Genomic DNA, 22957 nt, shown 5'->3' with positions numbered 1-22957 from the left:
GCTTAGGCTTAGGGATGGTGTGCTTGACACAGCTAAAATGGAAATAGGTGAGGGTGTATGTAGCAGCAGAATGTCGAGCATCTGAATGTATGCTGTTTTGCAGGCTATGGCTCTGATGCACGCTGAAGCCTTTGTGTGGTTAATTTGTATCAAGGCAACAATCCACAGAAAACATCTGATACTCTTCCTAAAGTTGAAGCATGCACACTTGTGGTTTTGAAGTTGGGGTTGCAATGTGTGCCTGCTTTACCATGTGGAGGAGTAGTGACAAATTTGTGGAAGTGTTGTGATTTCTGAGCTGCAGCCAAAGTCGATTTATCCTGTGCTTTGTGTGTACAGATGTGTTCAAATACTGTACTCTGTGCTCAGAAAAAGAAAAAGCTTTGGGTCATGACACAATGGGTACTTAAAATTGGCAGTTATATTTCAATTTAGTTTGCCTTTTAAAACAGGAATTGAGGGGGAAGAAAGGAATACGTGTGTTAGTTTTTTCGGACTTTATTATTTGTGAAGCATTCAGATGTTAGACTTACTGCACAGTATTCATTAGTGTCTATATTCATATACAGTGCAAACAAAACCAGGAAAACTAGTTTTGATCTCATTGCAGTCTGCGATTTGTTGAATGCTGCATACTGAGCTGCAGGATTAAAAATGCAGATTCTTTGCTAAATTAGCACAACTTTTACAAGTAATGCTTTAGAAAAAAAAGAATCGTTATACATGAAGCGTGATCTCTAAAATGAAGTAGTTCTTAAATTTGGCATTCTCCTAGATGCTCCTTCTCTTGTTTGGTTGAATTCTAACCTTCCTTGAGATTCAGTTTGTGTGGCTGCCAGACTGCCCAGTGCCTTCTGGCCTGTCAGTTCTTTAGATAACAGAGCTCATTGCCCGTGGGCTACTGGCCTAGTAGTGCTTCAGGCACTGCCTTTGGGGGGGAGTCCTTCAGGCTGGTCTTTGTCTATGGACTGAATGCTTTTTAGTGGTAGGAGTCCACAAGGTGCACTCTTTGAACTGCGTATTCTGGTTTAATTTCAACCACAGAGTGATTCGTGTGCTCTGCAACTGATCTGAAGCGTGAACCAAATGGCAACTCCTCTAATCATCCCTAGTTAACACATCAAAGCTAAAGTCTTCTTGAATTCCACAAAGCTGCATCTTTGAGCCACGTGCTTCTTGTACTTTAAGAATTATTATTATTACTTTTTTTTTTTTTTTTTTTTTACCAAGTGGTGGTGATGTGAATTCTAATTCCTGTTTATTACCTAGAGCAGTAAATGCTTGGCTTATCTATTAAGGCTGGATTTTGTACTTGTAGCCTTAAAAATGGAACTATATTCTCATCTCCACTCTATCTCATCATTCTTGGTTGGGGGCAAGGTGGAATGGTCATTTGAAAACGTAACAGAAAAGCTTTCTAATCTTAAGCGTGTGGGAGAGGCTCATGAGCTTTTCTTGTGTATTTAGGCAACTTAATGTCAAAATAGCTTATAGATCACAATTCCTTTCTTCTAAGGGAACTTTTCATGGTGAACTGTGAGGCTTTCATGTATTTATAATGGCAAGTTTATACACTTTATAATTAAGTTGTACCCAAATTATTAGGAATATGCTTGGGGCTGTGAACACTGTTGCTAGATGATGATGATGATGTGTACTCCTCAGTCTTTTGATTTAAAATAGTGGCTAGGAATTTCTAGCTATTCCTTATTCAAATATAACAAGTAGTTTAAAAGGACAAGTTTAAGCAGAGTTCCTCTGTTTCCATTTTGTTCATAATTGATTGCTTGTTCCTTACAACCTGCCTGGATTTATTTTGAGAGATGTTTTTTGATGTTTTCTGTGCTGAAAATAAATATGGAAAGCAGGAGAAACTTTGTTGTTTTTGAAGGTCTTTTATGAGAGATGTGGTCTGTCAGTAGCACTGTGGTGGAAAAATGCACGAATGCTGTGGTATAAATGTATTGTAGTGCTCTTAGGAAAGCTCCAGTTGGCTACTGCTTTATTTCTTCTTTTCTCCTGTTCAAACCCATTGCAGCATAAGGTACAAATTTAGAATTCATTGTCCTTGTGAATAACATTGTCTTCTATGGCATGTGAGCCAACTGCAGCTTTACTTATCAAATTGTCTGTTTTTATTTGGAAAAGAAAATCCTTTTGCTTCCTCAGAAAAATGAAACTTCTCAATTCTTTTTGTAAAAAGTTTGAAGCATTGTAAGATGTTTCCTTGAGATGTTTTGTAGATCTCATTCTTTCAGGGCAGTAAAATAGTGGCTCTGTTGTTACTATGTATTTTTTACTGAAGAACAGTATTAATAATTTCAAAAGGTAGTTTATTATAGTTTTAAGTGTCATTTGATTAAATGTAACTTCTTTTCTTTTCAGGATATATTTATGTTCATAACAAGGCAACTTAAGGGTTTAGAAGATACAAAAAGCCCCCAGTTCAATCGATATTTTTATTTACTTGAGGTAAGCTTGATAACTTAATATGAAGTTTAAATGCTATTTTTAAACTCAATCTTTTAACTGCTTTTTTTTTTCCCTTTTCAACTTAGAACATTGCTTGGGTGAAGTCTTATAACATATGTTTTGAGTTAGAAGACAGCAATGAGATTTTCACACAGCTGTACAGGACACTGTTTTCAGTAATAAAGTAAGTATTGTCACAAATATATTATTGCATGATTGAGAAGTCATTTCCAACTTAGATGTTCAACCTGTTGTTAGGCTTTAAGCATTCATAAGCTTAATTTTCAATTCAGTTTAACCTCCAATTCAGTTTAACTAGAAGTAGGTGTCAGTTCACATGCTTTAATTAAACAAGATACACAGCAAATTCTTTTCTTCTGAGAAAGTTGCATTCATTTTCTCTTACTGCATTTATTTGACCCTTTTCTTGAAACTGAAGGTGAATGATACAATGTAAGATAATATAAGAGAACTGGAGGATTCTTGCTGTAAAAATGTGGCACACAGGATAGTGGATGCTGGAAGGAACAATTGGAAATCATCTAGTCCACCCCTCCCTGCTCAGCAGGGTCAGCTAGCCCAGCTTGTCTTCAAAGATGGAGGGTCAGTGGCCTCTTGGTGCAAGCTGTTAATAGTGTTCATTCACACTACCAGGAAATTAATAAAATATCGTGTGTTGAAGTGGTGTTACCATTTAAATAGCATTCAACTCATTCCCATTGCTTTTTGTCCTGTCACTGGACATTACTGAGATGAGTCTGGTTTTGACATCTTTACTTCCTAAATCAGGTATTTAAATATAACAAGTTCTCCATGAACCCTTGCTTCTTGAGGCTGAAAAAAAAAAAAAGCCATCTGTCTCAACTGCTTCTTTTATGAAGCTGTTCCAGTCTGAGATCATGTTTCTTGCCCTTTGTTGGACTGACTGCAGTGCATCTATGTCTCAGCACTGGACACAGTGCTCCAGATGTGAACTCAACTGTGTTGAGTAGAGGAGAAAAACTTCTTAGTATTCTGTCTTATTCTTGTGGTGGGGACTGATACAGTCCTTTCTAGTACAGTTGTAAACGAGGGCATGAGATTTGAGAATGAATGAACCCTATGAAAAGTACTGCATGCGGTCCAGAAACTTCAGTAGTTCTAAAAAAAACTTGTAATTTGATTATTGTTATTGGTATTCCATGGGTTGTTTTCTTTTGGTATCATCTTGGAGAATATTCTGATTAAAACTTTGTCCTTTATGTGGATAGTACACTGAGCATTCTTGTTTTTGATTTCAGCAATGGACATAACCAAAAAGTACATATGCACATGGTTGATCTAATGAGCTCTATCATTTGTGAGGGAGATACTGTGTCACAGGAGCTGTTGGATACAGTGTTAGTTAATCTAGTGCCAGCACATAAGGTAAGAGTTACTGTTTTGTAATCGTTCTTAAGATTTGTCTTATATTCAGATATTTAGATTTTGCTGATAGAATAGCTATAGCAAGTATGTTCCTATTATTTGATATAATCTTTTTGTTAACCAATTTTAATAAGTATAAAATTTAATATCACTTTATTGCTTTGACTCATGTGGCATAAGCCAAAGTAATAGCAGTTAAAGTCATTTTAAAGCTTTAATGTCATATGAATTTATGCATAGCTTATGATACATGGCCAATGCTGCCAGACATTTGTATGGAAGGAACACGTGTCCTTTGGAAAGCTTTCAATTAGTGTAATGCTGTATCAGCCATTCAAAACATTGTGCTGTCTTGAGCAGGGGGGTCATTAGAAGCACATTGGCATGTTTTTTACACAGTCATAGAAATAATTGTGTTCAGAAACAGTGGCTGTCTTACCTTAATGAGTAGTGGTGGTTGGTTTTCAAATAAAAAATGATTAAAAATAAATTGTACAGTTAACTGTGAGAAGCAATTAACTGTAGACCTTTAACAGACCTTTTATTCTGAAAACTAGCCAGGTCTTGCTGAAATCTGTTAGGTTACAGTCAAGAAGACTTGTAAGACTCTGAGAACTTCTGGGAAATTATGTAGGAATTGTGTACTTAGCAGGATTTGGGATAGTTTTCGGAATAGCATCACCTGACAGCTTATTTTTTTCCTGAAAAATTCAGTGAAGATGCTCATTTTTTTTAATTGTTACTTCTAAAAAGCGTTGGAGTTGAGTGAGTTGAGTGCAGTGAACTGAGGGATGTTGATGTATCTGGAGAATCTGAATAAACTTTTTGTAAGATGCTCAATGTTTTGTGCAGCACATGATTTATTTTTCTGTTGACAATGAAAGACCATTTAGGATAATCTTGGGTTTTGTTTCAACTGGAGAAGTTTTCTAGTTGTGTCTTCCAGGGAGTACATTTGTGCCAGAAATGAAAATTGTGTGGCTAAAACTCAGATTCACAAAATAAAACCTTGGAATACAAGAAACAAAAGCAGGAGTGTGCAAAGTATTTCAATTTGCATTGTTTCAGTTGTTAGACATTTGCTATTTGTTTCATGGTGTGATGAGCGTTGAAATGATTTGACTGCACTGTCCTTACGATTCAAGTTTATTATCAAGATTTTTGAGTAATTTGTATGCTGTTTGTTTGGCTCCAGCATTGAAACAGTTTTGTTTCCTAGTGGATTTAAAGTTATGGACTGGGAATGTTTGAATAGGAAAGGCAATTGGAGTTCTGTATTTTCTCTTACCTCTGATTAAAGCTCTGGCTGCTGGGATGGGGTACTTGTTCATGGGTTGCTTTTTAACTGAAGCAGTTTTGTAACTCTAGTCTGTGTTCTGATTACTTTAAACTTAAGGTTTTTTTTTTTTAACCTTTTTCATGTTAATGGAAAGAAGTTTCTTGTATTTGTGTTTCATCTCTATTTCTGTGTGTAACATTGTAAGATTTTAGAGTTTGTGTAGTGGCTGCAGAAAGTGGTGAGGTGCAAGTGTGTAATGAATTCATTGTGAGAATCTTTCCACTAATGAAACATCAGAGCGATTAGGTTTCAGGCCTGCCAAAGACAAGAGTTTTGACTGATGTCTTCTGGGCTGTATGGGTTATAGGAGGGGGGAAGTCCAAAAACCAGATTGCCCACTGAAAATGACACAATGGGAATTGTTGGTGTGATGGTAAATAGTAAATCCTTGTCTGGTTGGGTTCCCTGGGAACCAAAAGAATAATTTTGATGGAGTGAGTGAAGCATAGAGTTGTTACTACCTCAGATTTGAAAACGATTAGATGAGGAATTGTTGGGTGTAAGGCAGCTATGTTAACTGCAAATGACGTGGGCAAACTGTGTTTTCAACACAGCCAGGAGGATGGTTGTACACGTGAGGGACTGTGGGGTGAATTGGGTGATTGTACTGTGGAAAAATAATGGTACTGGTAGTATGACTGCAGGTGTATGAGCAGTTCCACTGGGTAGCACCAAGTTGAAAACGTAAGGAGCTTGATCTGTATATTTTATCAAAGGAGCCTTCTGTGCCTTTTGGGAAGAGAAAGTTCACGCAGTTTCTGTAGTTATGAACCCTGGATGCTAAGGTCCAGTGGCTGGGTTTTGATTCTAAAATTACCTGAATGTTTTTAAGAGTTATAGTAATTAAATTTGTAATTTACTAGCCGTTACTTCACTTACCGGTACTTAAAAATCAAGGTCAGTGCTGCTTTTTTCTTCCTAAGAGAAGTGCTGAATACAAGCCATAGATCTGTGTAGCAAGTAATAAACAGTGGTGCTAGCAGGATGACTGCAAAATTCAGGCAGAGGAATGCATATTGAGAATGGGACATGTTATCAAATGTCTCTCTGCCATAATTAGTAATCACTGAAGTAGTCTCAGATGTTCCATCTGACTTGAGCAAATATCAGATAATAGAACAACACAATTTCTTGGACTGTTGCCCGCCTCTGAATTTCTTTGCTGTTCAACCATCTTTTTCTGGTTTGGCTCTTCTTTCTTTCTACAGATTCCATTGAAATCTTTTGATAGGATTACATTAAAAGGCAATGAAGTAAATAGTGAACTAAACCCAGAAAATATTGGAACCAAGGGAGAAGTAGTCAATATAAAAATGCAAGACAAATTAATAGTTTTTTAATTGCCCCTTTCAGATTATAAAGTCTTTATATTAGCACCTGTAAACAGTTCTGTGTTTGTGCAGTGTTAGCAGGCAAATTGTACTTCATTTCCTGGAGTGTTTAACAGTGTTCCATTTTCAGCCTCAGGAGTGCTACAGGGAATCCCACACTGCACATCTGACATGATGAACGTGCTTATCTTCTCAGAAAAGTGATATTGACAATTAAATTCCTAACTGTCTCTATTAGAAACTTGCTTAATAATTAGTACTATCTATCTTGGCAACACCTCAGCTGCTTTTTCTGTATTGTCAGCCACCCTTAAAAACCTGTCTCCTCCTTCTCCCTCACAAGATCTAGAGGATCCATTTAAATTTGCTTTGCAAAGTGCTCTTGGATGCAACTTCCCCTGCTGTGTCCTTGGTTAGCGGGAATAAAATTGAATACCCTTTTCAAATTAAAAAAAAAAAACAACTTAAAAAAATGTATTTCTTTAGGAATATTTGCTCTAGATATACGGCCTTAACTCTAGGAATGAAATTTAGATGTTGTAAAAAGTAAGGATTAGATTGATGCCAGCTGCACTTCCTTTTTGAAGAAAAGATGAGTGCCCTGCACTTGTTTTCTCCTTTTGAAATATGAGTACAAATTATTTTCATTCTTAATTGCTTTGAGCTGCGTTAAATTGGACTTGATGAGTCTACTGGAAAAAGTGACTGGGGAAAAAAAATCAGTAGGTCTGTATTTCTGCCACTGCCAAACCCATTGTATCTACACGACTGGTTTTTGGCAAACTGTCTTGGAGAGCCTTGCCTGTATAACCACAGAAATGTCTCTGCCATGCTGTGAGAGAGCCTGCTGTCGTCTTTTGTCTGTGGCACAAGTTACTCAGGCATTCTGGAGGAGAACAGGTATAAAAATGGCTTGACAAAACTTGAGTTTTACGCTTGTGGAAGATACTGATGCCATACGAGAACTTAAGGTAAGGAAAAGAAGGAATTAAAGTCAGATTTTACCTAATGGTGTTTGTCTTTTGTGAGAAGGTTAAACCCTCATGAGAAGATTGAAGTACCTTTATGGCTAATAAATTTGGCTATTAAATTAGTTAACAAGACAGGCTTCTTGAACATCTTCCAATCAATTTTGTTTTGGCCTGGTTTGCTCGTGTTTTAATTTCAACTGGGGCAATGCTGCTTTCCTGGTTTTGCTTCTGTCCTGAAGCTGTAAAAAGGAGGTGAGCACTTTTTCCTGTGCTTTTAAGACAATTTTATAGAATCATAGAATCGCAGGGTTGGAAACAACCTGCAAGGTCATCGTGTCCAACCATCCTCCCATCACCATTGCTACCACAAACCTCTAAGCCACATCTTGCAGCTCTTCATCCAGATGCCTCTTGAACACTGCCATGGACAGCAACTGTCCTGGAATGCTCCCTGGGTAGCCATTCCAGTGCCTGACCACTCTTTGGGAGAAGTTCTTATTTCTAACCTAAACCCAAACCGCTCCTCATCACAGCCTCCCTTCAGGAGGTTGTAGAGTGCAATGTCTGCCCTGAGCCTCCTCTTCTCCAGACTGAACAATCCCAGCTCCTTCAGCCACTCCTCAAGACTTGTGCTCCAGACCCCTCACCAGCTTTGTTGCCCTTCTCTGGGCACGTTCCAGAGCCTCAATGTCTTTTTTTTGTAGTGAGGGGCCCAAAACTGAACACAGCGCTTGAGGTGCGGCCTCACCAGAGCTGAGTACAGGGGGACGATCACCTCCCTGCTCCTGCTGGCCACACTATTTCTTATGCAGGCCAGGATGCTGTTGGCCCTCTTGGCCACCTGGGCACACTGTCGGCTCATGTTCAGCCGAGCATCAACCAACACCCCCAGGTCCATTTCCTCTTCACACTCATCCAGCCACTCATCTCCAAGCCTATAACGCTGCATGGGGTTGTTGTGGCCAAAGTGCAGGAGCCGGCACTTGGCCTTGTTGAACCTCATCCCATTTTGTCATTTATTTTCAAAAAATACAGCTTTTGGACATTTGAGGACTTCTGGCTATCAGCAGAATTAAGTTCATGAGGCTTGGAGGAAAAAGGTAGTTCTTCAGCAAAGAACTTTCCTTTGCCTGTTGGCAGCTTTATTTTTGTTTTTATTTTTTTTAGATAGAATGGAGTGTAACGTGAGTAATTTACTCAGTGTTGGAAACTGTTACTTCTAGCCCTTATCCCAGCAAACATTATCATATTGGGAGATCTTTTGTCTGGTGTTTAATGGCTTAGTTATGAAAGATCTCTGTTCTTTTAGACTTCCTTTCCTACAGCTGCTTGCAAGAACTTCTATTAAATTTTTAGCATTTTGGTTATCAGTAGTTGTGCAAATGGCAGCTTCCATAATATCAGCTGCTGCGTGAAAGATGCAAGTGGAAAATGTCATTAGTGTAAATCAAAACAGATCTGCCTCTTGAAACTTTGCTGTGCTAAGTCTGCAGTTCAGAACCTGTTTTGCATGTAGATGAGATCCTGCTCAAGATACAGTGTTCACCCTTGCCCAGGTGAAAGCTGCTGTCTTGGCTTTGGTGTGGTGAACTGTGGCAGTCAAGAAGGATTGGAACAGTAACTGCCAGTGGTACACAGTTCTTACTGTGGCTGTGTATGTGTTTTATTTCCTGAAGAGTCACAATTCTGATAAAATAGAAAAAAGCAGATACTGCAGGTGGGAGTACTTTCTTATTTTTTTTTATATTAGAACCTCCTTTTTTCTGGCATTTGGAATAGTGACAAATTTTGTAAAGAGACTGCCGGTGTTGACTCTTATGTCCCCTTTTCATTTCTCTATGGGGAAATATTGCAAGGATAAAAACTAGGGATGATTGTTTTTCTTCAGGAAGAGAAGTACTCAAAATTTTAAATTGCGAATAAAAAAGACTGAAATGAAGCCTTTCATTTTCAATGTCTGGCAACCTCTGAGATACCTCATTTTGAGGCCAATGTTAGAACCATTTGCTTCGTTTTGCTGAGAGTCCTGATCATCTTAGGATGTTTTCAGCACATCTCAAAGAAGAGACTTAAACTGCAGTAACTTTACCAATAAGCTTTGGCTTTCCTTTGGTTACTTTATAATAATATACTTAACATGAGCCAGCAGTGCCTTAACGTGAGCCAGCAGTGCGCTCTGGCAGCTCGGAAGGCAAATGGGATCCTGGGCTCCATCAGGAGAGGGGTGGTCAGCAGGGACAGGGAGGTGATTGTCCTTCTCTACTCGGCTCTTGTGAGGCCCCATCTGGAGTACTGTGTCCAGGTGTGGAGCCCCCAGTACAAGAAAGACATTGAGATTTTGGAAAGGGTCCAGAGGAGGGCGACTAAGATGATCAGGGGGCTGGAGCACCTCCCCTATGAGGACAGGCTGAGGGAGTTGGGCTTGTTCAGCCTGGAGAAGAGAAGGCTGCGGGGTGACCTCATTGCAGCCTATCAATACCTGAAGGGAACCTACACCCAGGAGGGGAGTAAACTCTTCAAAAGGGCTGACAACAGCAGGACTAGGGGAAATGGATCCAAGTTGAAGGAGGGAAGATTTAGGTTGGATGTTAGGGGGAAGTTTTTTACAAGGAGAGTGGTTAGGCCCTGGAACGGGCTGCCCAGGGAGGTTGTGGATGCCCCGTCCTTGGACGTGTTTAAGGCCAGGTTGGACGGGGTCCTGGGCAACCTGATCTGAATGTGTGTGTTTGGTGGCCCTGCTAGGCAGGGGGGTTGGAACTGCATGATCCTTGAGGTCCCTTCCAACCCGGGTGATTCTGTCATTCTGTGATTCCTGAAAATACCACCTCTAATGGTAAGTCACTTTATAGAATCACAAAAATATTAATAGCAAAGAACACTTGCTGAACTGCTTCTGTTACAGCATAGCTTTAATTTCATATCTCTTCTGTTCCTGGTGTGATGTGATAGCAATGTTTCAGTCTTCCTGTAGCTGATCTGTTTCTGCAAAAGTGAGGAAGTAGTGTGGGTGTTTTATTTCTCACTGATATTCACAAGGAGGTAGGATTCACTGCAGGCTGGGCTTTGGTGATTCCTGTTGTTAGCATTTTCTGTAAGAATTCTGGTATCTTTCTAGTAGTGGCAATTTTGTTCACCTTTCCCTTTTGGATCTGAGTAAAGTAAATGCTTCAGACGTGATCTTCCTTGTCTTCTGACTTCAGTCACTTGACTTAGCTGTTAGGAGACAAGGCTTCTGTTGTTTTATTTTAACAGGAAATGTTAATCTCTTCCCACTGCTGTCTGGAAGCCTGCATTTCTGTACAGCTTTTTGAATTGCAGGCCTAATACTCTCAATTTCTTTGTGAAATCTTTTTCATTTAGATAGCTACACTGAACTGCGCATATGCATTACCTGCGTATGTCTGAGTGTGGCAGTGCATCTTGTTTGCTGTTCATCATGCTAAAATAAAGTTTACTTCCTTATAGATGAGCTCTGTAACAAAATTACCCTCTTAAACTGTTTTCTAGTGAATAAACTATTGTGTTTTTTATTTTTATTTTGCAAAAACATCAAAATTGAAAGGATTGTATTTTTAGACTTGTAACTATTAAGCATTTATATGTAGTTTTTGGTATCGAGTACTGTAGTGTGTCAGTGAAGTTTGCAGTGGGTGACACAAGAATTGGGTTGCATTTTGTTCTGAAAATGTTTTGAAAATAATTGTGATATGAAAATTGGAGAAAGGACTCAGCAAATGTGCATGGTGAGTGGTGGGCCAGGGAGGAAATGATGGCAGAGCAATAGCTTAATTAAAGGAATGGAGGAGGAGGAATAGTATGAGCTTTTGTTTCTGTTTATTAGTTTGTTAATTTTTTGTTAGTTTGTCATCTTTACACTCATAGGTTCAAGTTGAAGGCCAAAATACCAAACCTCTCTGGGAGGTACTTCAGAGAGACTGTGATGTTAATCAATACGCAGCTACTTGATTCAAGGGCAGGATTCTGCTTTATGTTACATTCTTGTGGAGAGTCTTGCATCAGTGTTGCCTGTAAATGCCTTGAAGTTACTTTGTATTGCTTTTCTAATTTTTGGCAAAGCTGAGCAACAGTAAAATGCAGGAACTGACATTGTTGAGCATTCAGGCTTAGAAGGAGCAACTGAAAAGTAAGCTCTGATTTATGAGAAGTTTTCTAAGCTTTATTTGGACTTTTTTGGTTTGACTGTATTATCTTTATGCCTGAGAGTATTAAAAAGATGCTGTTCCTTTAATACGTTCATTGATGTATGCTAAATCTAAAATTTTCTGTTTATTTTTTAAGTCTAATTCATATACTTAAAATTTTTGTTTTTATTTTTCAGAATTTAAACAAACAAGCCTACGACTTGGCAAAGGCTTTGCTTAAGAGGACAGCACAAGCAATTGAACCATACATTACAAATGTAAGTGAAGACTGCAAACAAATAAGGAAATAAATAGATTTTCCAATAGTAAGCTGTGTTATGAAAAGGATGAATTGCCAAAAGTCACAGAGTCATAGAATGGCCTGGGTTGAAAAGAGCCACAATGATTATCATGTTTCAACCCCCTGCTGTGTGCAGGGTCACCAACCAGCAGACCAGGCTGCCCAGAGCCACATCCAGCCTGGCCTTGAATGCCTGCAGGGATGGGGCATCCACAGCCTCCTTGGGCAACCTGTTCCAGTGCGTCACCATTCTCTGTGTGAAAAACAGTGTGACTTCAGAAACTCATAATTGTTCTTGGAGATAATTGTTAAATTATTGAAATACTCTCCCTTTGACTCTGTTTCTTTACCATATAGAAACTAGTAAGTCCTTAACAATTTTGTTTTCTAAAATGGAGTGAATAGTCGCTTTCTGCTGTCTTAAGGGACCTTGCTTTTAATTCTTAACCCGATCAGAAGACACAGTAGAGTCATGGAATTGTTATGTCTGGACAAGACTGAGATCCTCTGGTCCAACCATCTGCCCATCCCCAGCATGCCTTGTTTCTCGAATACCTCCAGGAACAACCACCTTCCTTGGCAGCCTGTTACAGTGCATTGCCATTCTTTCTGAGAAGTTTTTCCTAATATCCAACCAGAGCCTAACTAAGGGCTATTACCTCTTCTCCTACTGCTGTTACCTGGGAGAAGAGACCAAACCCGTGCCTCACTACAACCTCCTTTTAAGGAGTTGTGGAGTGATAAAGTATCCCTTGGGCCCCCTCTTCTCTGGACTAAACAATCCCATTCCCTTGAGTTCCCTGGAACTTGTTTTCTGGACTCTTCACCAGCAAATGTGCTGATATATTCTTACTGTGCTTGCAGCAAAGCATGGATTTTTTTTGTTTGCTTGTTTGTTTTGTTTGCTTGTTTGTTTTGGTGGTGGTTGTTTTGTTCTGGAGAAGAGATAAGACTAGTTAGAAGCTATGAGAAGGTAAGACAGCAGAACTTCAGTGTTTCCCTCTCAGAAAAAGAGGAGGAAACAGAATCTAAGAAGAGGTAGTGAGGAGGACAAGTGATTAGTGGGTTGAAGAGTATAGCCAAGTTGAATGTAGTTAAAACAAAACAACAAAGAAAAACAACAGCAAAGAACATCAGTAGGCATTGTGCATGGAGAGTGAAGACAGGAAGGAGAGGTCATACATAAATATTTTTTGAATTAAGTTGCACAATGGGAAAATAAATAATGTTTTTAAGTAGTTAAAGATCTAGTAAGTCTGATGGAAGCTATCCAAAACCTCAGGAGCTTGAAAACAGTGCAAAATTGTGAATGCTTTTTGTTGGTTTCTTTTAACACCTGTGGTACTTGGGAATTGAGTATGTTCTAAGATTTAAAAAGTATCTTCAGTGAAAACTCTCACTCTAAACCCACTTGTCAAGCTTACTGTTTCAGAAGAGATTGCATAGGAATGTTTTTCTGATGTTCAGCTGAAAGCTTTCTGAAATCATTCGTAGCCTTGCTGTAGTAAAGCAAATGTTACTGCTTGTGCTTTTTCCTTTACATGTAATTTTGAACATAAACCAAGATTATGTATTTACAAGATCTTCTATAATGTGCTGTAAAGTCTTGATCTGTTCTCTGCTGCACCCTCGTGGGGGGGGGGGGCCCCTTTTAAACTGTAAAACTATGGTATAGATTGAGCAGTGAGCAGGCTTAAAATTTAGAAAAATTGTGTGTGTGTGTGTGTGTGTATACACATACACATATATACACACTGTTGTTATTGATGTACACTCTGTTTTACTTCCTAGTTCTTCAATCAGGTTCTGATGCTTGGGAAGACATCAATTAGTGACCTGTCAGAGCATGTGTTTGACTTGATTCTGGAGTTATACAATATTGACAGTCATCTCTTGCTTTCTGTTCTACCCCAGCTTGAATTCAAACTTAAGGTAAGCATTTTTCATACTTCCAGTCCTTTTGAAACATGTGCTTTTCACTATTATTACAACTTTTGTACTTACATGGTCTTTTTTTTTTTTGCCTGTTTTTAGATGTAAAATGCATCTCTGCATTGCTTAAAACTCACAAAAGCACTTGAGAGTAGTTTAACTTCAGTGTATCAACGTAAAATACAGGTGTGCATGTTTGTATCATTCAAGCAACAGCTTCATGTTAAAACAGTTATTTGTGAATTAGTTGAGAATCTGGTCTGTTGTGGTCCTTGGTTACTGTAGTGTTTATTGTGAAGGACTTCAATGTGGTGAAAGCATTTTGCACTACTAGCTGTGCAGGGAATCTACATCTGTTCTGAATAGCAAAGTCGGTCAGGGGTGGGTTGGACCCCATGCTAATGGGAACTGATGCAGTGACAGTTTCTATCAAATAGGAGGTCTTTCACAGGTGGAAACAGAAATAAGTCTTGTATTCATTGCTGCAGTGAATGAACCTCTGATTTAGTCAAGCTCATTTCTTCTGTCTGAAAAAAAAACTTGTTTCGTTTCATGTTTTTCTTCTTGACTGTGTGCCATTTCTGTGCATCTTTATCACTTGGAGAAAGTCAGTATAGCAGCTGATGCTTCCTTTCTTCTATTCTTGGAAACTTAATTCCTCACTAAACTTAAAGGCTGCTGTGCGGTGGGCGATTTTTTAAGTTTGGATGTATTTTAATTATTAAAGACAAAGTCTAGATTTGAAGATCCTGTAGCCAGTTCATTAGATGACAACTTGATCACATCTGCAGTTTTTTCACTAATCTTTCCTTGCAGACACTCTGCGCTGAGGTATGATTTGTTTCTAATGGTTGTATCTTTCCTGTTCAATTCATGTTTCTGGAAAAAGAAGTAGGCCTCAGTTTACTTCCTGCCATTTGTCTTTAAAGCAGATCTTTTTCAGCCTTTAATGCCTGTTCCTAGAGATGGAGAACAATCACTGTTCCAGTTCCAATAAAAACACAGTTTGTGCATCTGAAGCTGTTATTCATAAGATTTCATCTTAAGTGCTGCTACTTTGTTTTTTTTGTGTGTGTGTTTTCCATAGCTGTAATTGCAGTCATCTTTCCATTTTAGGTCCATTTAAAACTGTAGCTTCTTGAATCATCTTCGTGCTCCTAATGTGCCACGCTTTACATTGACTTGCATATTCCTTTATTTCTATTCATGCTGCTTATGTCCCATTTTACCATTTGAATAAGTAAGTTTAGTAGCCAAACCTTTTTTTCAATTCCTTCAGGAGCTTTGTCTGTTTGTTTCTTCCAAAATCAGCTGAGTGATTTTGGTTCTCAGCCTTTCCTTGGTTTCTTCATCTCCCTTTAAGAGAAATTTCTTCATGTCTGCATTCCTGCTCTTTGTTTAGGATATTCTTCTTAGGTCATAAGCATGTATTTTGTTGCTTCCTCTCTCCTCAGTCTTACTCCAGCTTCTTACAGCCGGAAGCCCGAAGGGTGAGGAGGTTGGCGCTTTTAGCGCTGGATGTTACAAGTGCTAAAATGTTTCCATTAGGTGTAAATTTTAATAGCTACATTGTTACTGTTCTTATTCCTTGATCTCTTGTTAATCTCCGGAGGCCTCGGTGATTCTCTGCAATGCACGGTAGTGCTACTGTGAGTGGTTTTGTTGCACTGGGTGTCTTCAGATTACAAGGATGAAGTTGTATGCTTGCCTTGTCCTATTGGCTGTCACATCTAATTTGGTACATCTTTTATAGTAAAAAGAAATAAAACTCCAAACTCATAAAACTTTTATATGGAGTAGTATAATCCTGTTTTAAGTGAGTTAAGAGGCCTTCCTGTGGTTAAAAGAGTACTTTGAAGATGAATGTTTTGACCTATTAATGAACTACAGTCAGCTTGTCTGAGATTAGCACAAGTTCTTTCTTTCTGCAGTCATGTAAGTGACAGTGTAAGTACTCTGTGCTCCAACAACAGCTGTGGCTTTATACTAAACAGTGGCAGCTAGTGTCAAGCAGTTTGGATTCAGGTCCAAATAAAGTGTGTATGAGTACACTGGGGAGAGTATGATTACAGTAGAAACTCGAGAGCCTTATGGTGGAAGGCAGCGAACGTTGTGCTTATTTGAATGGAAAGAAATTGGACAGCAGTATCTCTGTTAGCTTAATGAAGCCTTGGATCAAATGGGTGGTAAAGGAGAGAAATATGTTTGGCAGTCCCTAATGGGGGACTTCTGATAGGAGAAAGGAGTTGTGCTTTTTGGATAAAGGCCAATTAAATTTAGTAGTGCAAATTCAATGAGCTTTGCACGTTATTACGAGCTTGTCCAGATGGTTTGGGCTTTTCTGAATTTTGTGCATAGTTTGTTGTTCAGGGGCTCACCCATACAAGCTTGCATGCTGAGGACTCTACTAGGTATTTAAATAGAAGCAGGAATGGAGTCTGTTTAGGTCATGCATAGTTTTGCAGAAACATCTAATTTTTGTTCACTGAGGTCTGCTACTGCTTTTGGATATACAGATGTGATAATAAAAGTTAAATACTAGGGGTGATTCTCAAATGCTGATGATGCAGTGTGACAGTTACTGTTTTTCTCTGATGGTAGAGGTTTGTAGTACTCCTATAGTGGAAGAGATTGAAAGAAAGCTCTGATTGTCTCAGCACTTGCAATGTCAATTTTTGAGGAGTGAAGAAGTCAGCATGATCTTATTTTCAGGTGTTGAGCAAATAGAAATGGGGACTGTGAGAGGTTCCTTTCAAAGAAAAATTGGGTAATTGCTGTCTGTTTGGAAAGTGTGCATTTGCTTTGTAATTGACTTCTAAAGTGGTGAGCTAGAAAACATTTTGGCCACGTGGAATAGACCTATTGTAGGCTTCATCTGAGCTACATGCCAAGTGTGCCAGTCTGTGAGATGCTTTAAAAAATATTTTCAGACACAACCTTGATGAGCTCTGCATGAATTCAAACCACAGCCAGTATTTTGGATCATTTCAGTGAAATAGTCTTTGAAAAGAACTGAAGTATTTTTGTTGGTCTTTGCAGTTTCTGTCATTTTTTATCTAAGAACTGTTCTTTCTAAGTTATTTTGACGTCTAAAAATTCCTTTTACCTGCGAAGAGCGATAAAGAACTGATTTTGTAGAGATGCTAAATGTTGCTTTTTAAAATGTGCTGGCATTGTCACATGAAGCCTGGAGAGCAATGGAGGTCAACTGAGCAGGGCATAGGTCTTTAAAATGAATTGGGAATAGTAATTGGTCATCTGTATAAGGAAAGAATGATGTTACGTGGGCTTAGCTAAGACAGATTCTGTGGTACTTGATTACTGGCAACTTAGGGAAAAAGAATCTTAAACTTTTGGGATACCATTTGAGAACAAAGTGGGAAATCACGAATTGTCCTGGTTTTACTCTTGTTTAGCTGGTGTTGTGATTTGAAGAGAAGTCCTTGGAAGAATGGTAGTGGTGTTGAGAGCTTAAATTCTAGAAAGGGTGTGTCTTTGTTCTGATGACATGCTTATTTTGCTGCTTGGTATTGAGGGCTTGAAAAGGAATATGCGCTAATTAGTCCGACCTTTCCCTCCTTTCTGTTTGAGATGCATCAGGGAGACTGTTGGTTGAGTTCAGGAGACTTGTGGCTACTGAAGACTCTTGTTCCATGAAAGGGGTGTCCGAGGGGCAGACTGAGATCTGTGAAGTTCTTTCAACGTGCAGCTGTTTTGTGATGGCAAAGGCTGGTGTCTTCCCTTCCATAAATTCTAGTTAGAGTGAAGGAGGAAAACAAGATGCTGTTGATCTTGACTGTTCCAATTTTAAGGACTTTCCCCAGTTCTTTGAGGACTGTGAAAGGTTTAGGTACTCTTGACTAGCTCCTTAAGGGCTTGTTTGCATATTTCCTATTGACAGTTGGATAACCTCACAGTACTAGTGTTGGGTGCTTCCCTGGGATAGAGATCCTGTTTTAGTCTGATTCTTCCTGCTATCAGCAACTTTTCCTCTAGTTGTAAATTCTGCACATGAACCTGAATTTCTCTGTTGTGTCTGATTTCTTTGCTTCTAACAGTTTTGTGGTATACTTTAGAAATGGTGGTGGTTTAGTCACAATGACAAAGTGAGCTTCACAGACCACTGTCCGCTGCCACTTGATTGGACTGCCTTGTTCTCAGTCTCTACAACTGATAGAGTCTTGAGGAAGTGAACAACATGTCTGTGACTTGTTACCTGACAGGTTCCATGTATTTTGCACTCCATCTCCCTGAACTTCCTTGTTAGTCTTTGTGGCAAGAATCCTCATGGTTTCTTCATGAGACTGGGGGTCTGACCGAAGTTCTAGGCTGTTTGTTTTCAGTGTGGAAAAATTCAAGGTGTTTCCTGTTGATGACCAGATCAATTTTTGGACTTGCAAGAGAGCATAGGTCCTCCAGTAACTCTGTACATCTTTAATATTTTTGGATCTAAACAATGTGGCCACCTAGTGTTCAGTCACCTTGAATCTTTGGTACTGTTACTGGTCTTTTGGTCAGTAACAGGTAATTCTTAATTGCTGTTGGATTTATACATGTTGACTTAAATAAAGAGTGAAAGGTTGCCTGGCAGTAAGCAGTGTTCTTTGAAACATGCAGCTGTGTGCTTCATTCCCTCAGTTGCTTTTTGTCTTATCTATCCCAAGAATCTTTTAAGTAGTCTTGAAGAGAATTGACATGCATGTCATGTGCAGAATAAAAATAGACAAACCATTTACCCATTTGTATCTGACTGGGATGGAGTTAATATTCTTTGCAATAGCTTTAATGGTGCTGGACTTTGTGGATTAAACATTGTTGCTAATACTCTAATGCATTGGCTTTTGCTGAACAGTGTTCACACAGGTATGGGCTTTTTCTTCTCCTAGCTAGGAGGCTGCAGTGAGGCGAGAGGTTGGGAAGGGGATGTGCTCAGCAATGACAGCTCAGGAAAGGAGAAGGAAGGGAGAACTATTGTGATTGTAATATCTCCTAAAAGAAAAAACATGCATGCTGAGACTCTACTTTCCAGGGATATTTGCCTGCCTGTGGGAAGTAGTGCATAAATTCCTCTCCTTTCATAGAATCATAGAATGGCTTGTGTTGGTACTTGTGCACACATCTTCTCTCCTTAATAAACTGTCACTGTCTCAATTCCAGGTCTTCTCAGCTTCCACTTTTTCCCCTTTCTGTCTCTGTGTAGAATGAGGGTGGGTGGAATTTTGGGTGAATTGGCCCAATGTTTTTCTTCATTGAGATGATCGTGGTGTGGAGGATGGACTGGCCTGACCTTGGCAGCTCCTCCAGCTTAGATGGACCATCCACCTCATCACGACCCTGTTCTTCCAGTTCCCGAGTCTCACATCTGCTATATAAGGGCATGTGGGAAGCCAAAATAAATGAGAAGGAGCCCTGAGTAGATTTGTATCCATTCACCTCTGTCTCCATCAAGTTACTACCCTCTGGCGGTTGAGGAAAGGTGGTAGGATCCCCTTTGTCAGGCTGTTGCTAGCAAAGGTTTCCCATGGCTTTCCTGTTTGAACAGGAAAGGAGTATTGCTAACTTCTAACACTTGGAGCCTGGTGTCAAAAATCATGGTTGTCTCTTGTTTGTGATTAATTTTATTTCTTTAACCTTATTCTGGAGAGGGAACTGGGGGACCAACAGGAGGTAATTCATTGAAATTCATCTAACTTACCTCACTCTATAGTGAGGATCAGTAATTAATGCCTGATTTTGGCATTAAAAAGTGGTGTGTTTAGAGATCCATTGATACAGAAGAATTATTGGTGCAGGAGAACAGAGATTAGATTCTGCTGTTGTGTAGGTCAACTGAAAATGTAGCTAAGTGATTTCGTTCAAATTTGATATTTGAATTTGATATTTGAAATCTTTATTACTGAAATTGAATATTCATCTAATATTCAGGAGAATGAAAAGCTCATGAATGGAGCATTTAGGGAATAACCATAATGGACTGTAGGTCTTCATTTTCTATTCTATCAAATCAATGTTACTTAATAAATAAAATTTGTAAAACGTTGACTTTCATTACTTCAGGATTTTCTTTCTGGACACAGTAAAATTTTTGACAAGTTTCAGGTCATGTATATTTCTCCTAAATTCCTCTAGATCAGTGCCCATTCTTTTGAACTTGTTAGTCATAACTGTCTGACCACCTTCAGCTGCTGTTAGTGGGAGTCCATAGGATGTAGGCAGAACTGTGACTGCCTGTGGCTGTTGAGCAGGGTGTAAGAAATTGGAAATGTGTGTTCAGTGTCAGTTCCTATTGGAGAGCCATTAAGGAACACGGTCAAGATTAGAGTACTGGACTGCACCTAAGAAAAAATGTCTGAAGTCCTGTGACACAGAGCATCACAGGGGGGAAGGATTATCGTTTATCAAGAGCTTGTGTTACTGACTTTTTCCTCAGAAGAAGGAATAGAGTAGAACAAGTAGAATAAACAAGAGTATATTCTATATACAGGAGTATATAGAGTAGAAGAAGTAGAATATACAAGAGAGACTATAACAACAATGGGTTCATTTAATAACAAATAAGAATTGGGGAATTGAGAATTGATTATGTAACATATGCTTATGAACTCAAACTAGAGAGGAAAAAAAGATGTTACTAACTGCACTCCAAGAGGAGGCTGTATGTGACTTGGTAAATAGTCAATCTGAATTCAAATTGGATAAATTAGTCAAATGCAGATAAAATGTGCTAATGTTAAATACTGAGGTTTGTTCAAAAGTGTTACAGTTTCATGTCATGTAGTAAGACAACAGTGTCAGAGATTTCTTCATCCTTAACTTATCTTCCTCTGGTATTGAAGGATTTTAAATATCCGTTCACTGTTCTTAGGGAGCTGAATTAAAGGACGTACTGGAGCACTTTTCAGCTCATTTATGGTACTGAATCTGGTAGGAGAAATAGCTGGTCTTAAGAATGGTGTGTTACAGAACTTTGATAACTACAGTGGGCTTTTATTTTGTGTTCAAATTGTGATGTTGAACTAATAAAAATTTAAAAGATGACAGAAAAGAATGGTATTGGAAAAGGTCTTTTTCTGTTGGAATAAAGAAGATGGAAATTATGAGAGGTGATTATCAAGTAGTTAATACCAACTCAGCTCTGCTGCTCTGCTTTCAAAGAAGTGCTGCAGCTGGCTTTTTCTTTTTCTTTTCTTTTTTTTTTTTTTCAATGAAGAACGAGTATAAGTATGTACTAATTGCATGTATGTATGTACCAATTGCAAAAATATTAGCACAGCTTTGCAAAGTATGTTTTAAGCTTCATATGCTGTGTATTGCATTAAATAAGTGTGGTGCAAACCAGCACTACTGGAAATGTACCGAAGAAAGTCTTGCTTTATTTTTGCTAATGTTAATTTTTAAAGAAGAAAAGCATCTGTTTTAACTTAGCATCTTTAAATATAGGTCCAGTTACTGTGTGTGAAAGATGTTGGGTACTTTGATACGGTTCAGAAACCTGTGCTCTGAAAACATTTTGTTTGTAGTAAAACTGTTGAGGAGAACAGTTCCAGATAAGGCGAATGTCCTAGATAACTTATAGAGAAGTAGGTGGGGGTTTGTGGCTTCTGTGCTGTGATTGATTTTGTACATGTTTGTATAGGCACAGCATCAGACTTTGTAGCAGCAACACTTGTAATGGAAGGTCGAAAAGATGTACGTCTGTGTTTTTCACCAGATTTTGTTCAGGAAGCTTTTTCCCTCTACTTTTGTTTTTGCTGCCTTCGTTGTTTTGTCTTTTCCCAGCATTAATTGATGTGTTTTGTTTTTTTTTTTTTCATTTGCATGAAAATTTTTTTTATAGCGATTTCCTCCTTGTTGGGAGGAATGGTGGGGGAGGTGCATAATGGTATAAAAACTGTACAAAACAGTACTTTGTGCTTTTTGGCAGGTTTGTGGTGTTGGTTGGTTGGTTGGTTGACTTCTTTTAATAAATGTGTTCTTTTTCCAGAGCAATGACAATGAAGAACGCCTGCAGGTTGTAAAACTTTTAGCAAAAATGTTTGGGGCGAAGGATTCAGAATTGGCATCTCAGAACAAACCCCTCTGGCAGTGCTACTTGGGGAGGTATGCTATGTTAGTTCCACTCACAGGAGGCAGAAAACATTCAGTGAATTGTAATTCAGTATTTTTAAACAGCTTCCTCTCCTCCTTCTCTCCCCGCCTTTTTTTTTCTCCTCTCAAATGGTACAGTTCACTGTGCCCCCCTCTGCTGTGTCTGACATCTGGCAGATAATGGTTAGGAGATTATTTTATATACATCTTCTGCATTTTTGATTCTGCAGAGTGGACAATTAAAAGTCATCACTTTTTAATTCTTTTTTTTTTTTTTTTTTTGGTCACTATCTCTACTGCTATTTCCAATAAAAAGAAACAATTGTCTTTACTTGTATTTCTTTACAAGTGACACTACTCAATGATGGATTAATTTTAAAACAATATCAAGTGATGTTTGCAGTATTGGATGTTACCAGATCTATTTTTGATGAAGTTTTCCTGTACAGTATTTGTTTTCTGGCTTTAATTCTTTGTATAATTTGACTACTTTAAAAGAAGCATGTAGTATTTACAGTGCAGAAAGCAGTCTTCTGTTTTTGAAATATTCTGCCAGTTTGATACAGGAAATAAAGCTGGAACTTGTAGTCAGAAAGAAGTCAAGAATGTCTGCTGTGATGAAAATATTTTTGAGTAAATAAAGATAAATTATGTTAATTCTGTTAATTATTATAAATGCTGTAGTAATTTAGCATTCAGTGGTATCAAACACAGAACGTCCTCAGAGAAATGCTGCTTCTAAGAGTATAGGAAGCTTAATGGAGGGAAAGCTTTGTGCTTGAAACTATGTAACAATTAAAACATCCCATTTCACTTAGAAATAATAGATCAAATTGGATTCCAAATAAAATAATGCATTGTGTTGCAATATGAAACAATGTAGTCATATATTTTTTTCATGATTACTGTTTTCAGTTAGTTATGAACCACAGACGTGTATTTACTTTTCAAGGACTTTAAATAAGTTAAAATAG

The 22957-nt window shown here is 38.5% G+C and overlaps 1 protein-coding gene across 3 annotated transcripts in view; it reads left to right on the top strand.

Annotated features, from left to right (window-relative positions):
* The window catches only part of PDS5B (PDS5 cohesin associated factor B), a 99738-nt gene that overhangs the window by 26198 nt on the left and 50583 nt on the right, over positions 1-22957 (top strand). For all 3 annotated transcript variants that reach the window (XM_042838903.1, XM_042838904.1, XM_042838902.1), the window contains exons 4-9: positions 2386-2472; positions 2559-2656; positions 3753-3879; positions 11860-11940; positions 13755-13895; positions 21880-21995. In XM_042838903.1, coding sequence (XP_042694837.1) covers positions 2386-2472; positions 2559-2656; positions 3753-3879; positions 11860-11940; positions 13755-13895; positions 21880-21995 — 650 coding nt within the window. The remainder of the gene's footprint in view (positions 1-2385; positions 2473-2558; positions 2657-3752; positions 3880-11859; positions 11941-13754; positions 13896-21879; positions 21996-22957) is intronic.

This window comes from Centrocercus urophasianus, unplaced genomic scaffold (assembly GCF_019232065.1).
Source record: "Centrocercus urophasianus isolate 14NV4802_14NV808 unplaced genomic scaffold, USGS_Curo_1.0 seq_9, whole genome shotgun sequence".
Taxonomy (NCBI): domain Eukaryota; kingdom Metazoa; phylum Chordata; class Aves; order Galliformes; family Phasianidae; genus Centrocercus; species Centrocercus urophasianus.
This window is presented reverse-complemented; position numbering and strand designations above follow the sequence as displayed.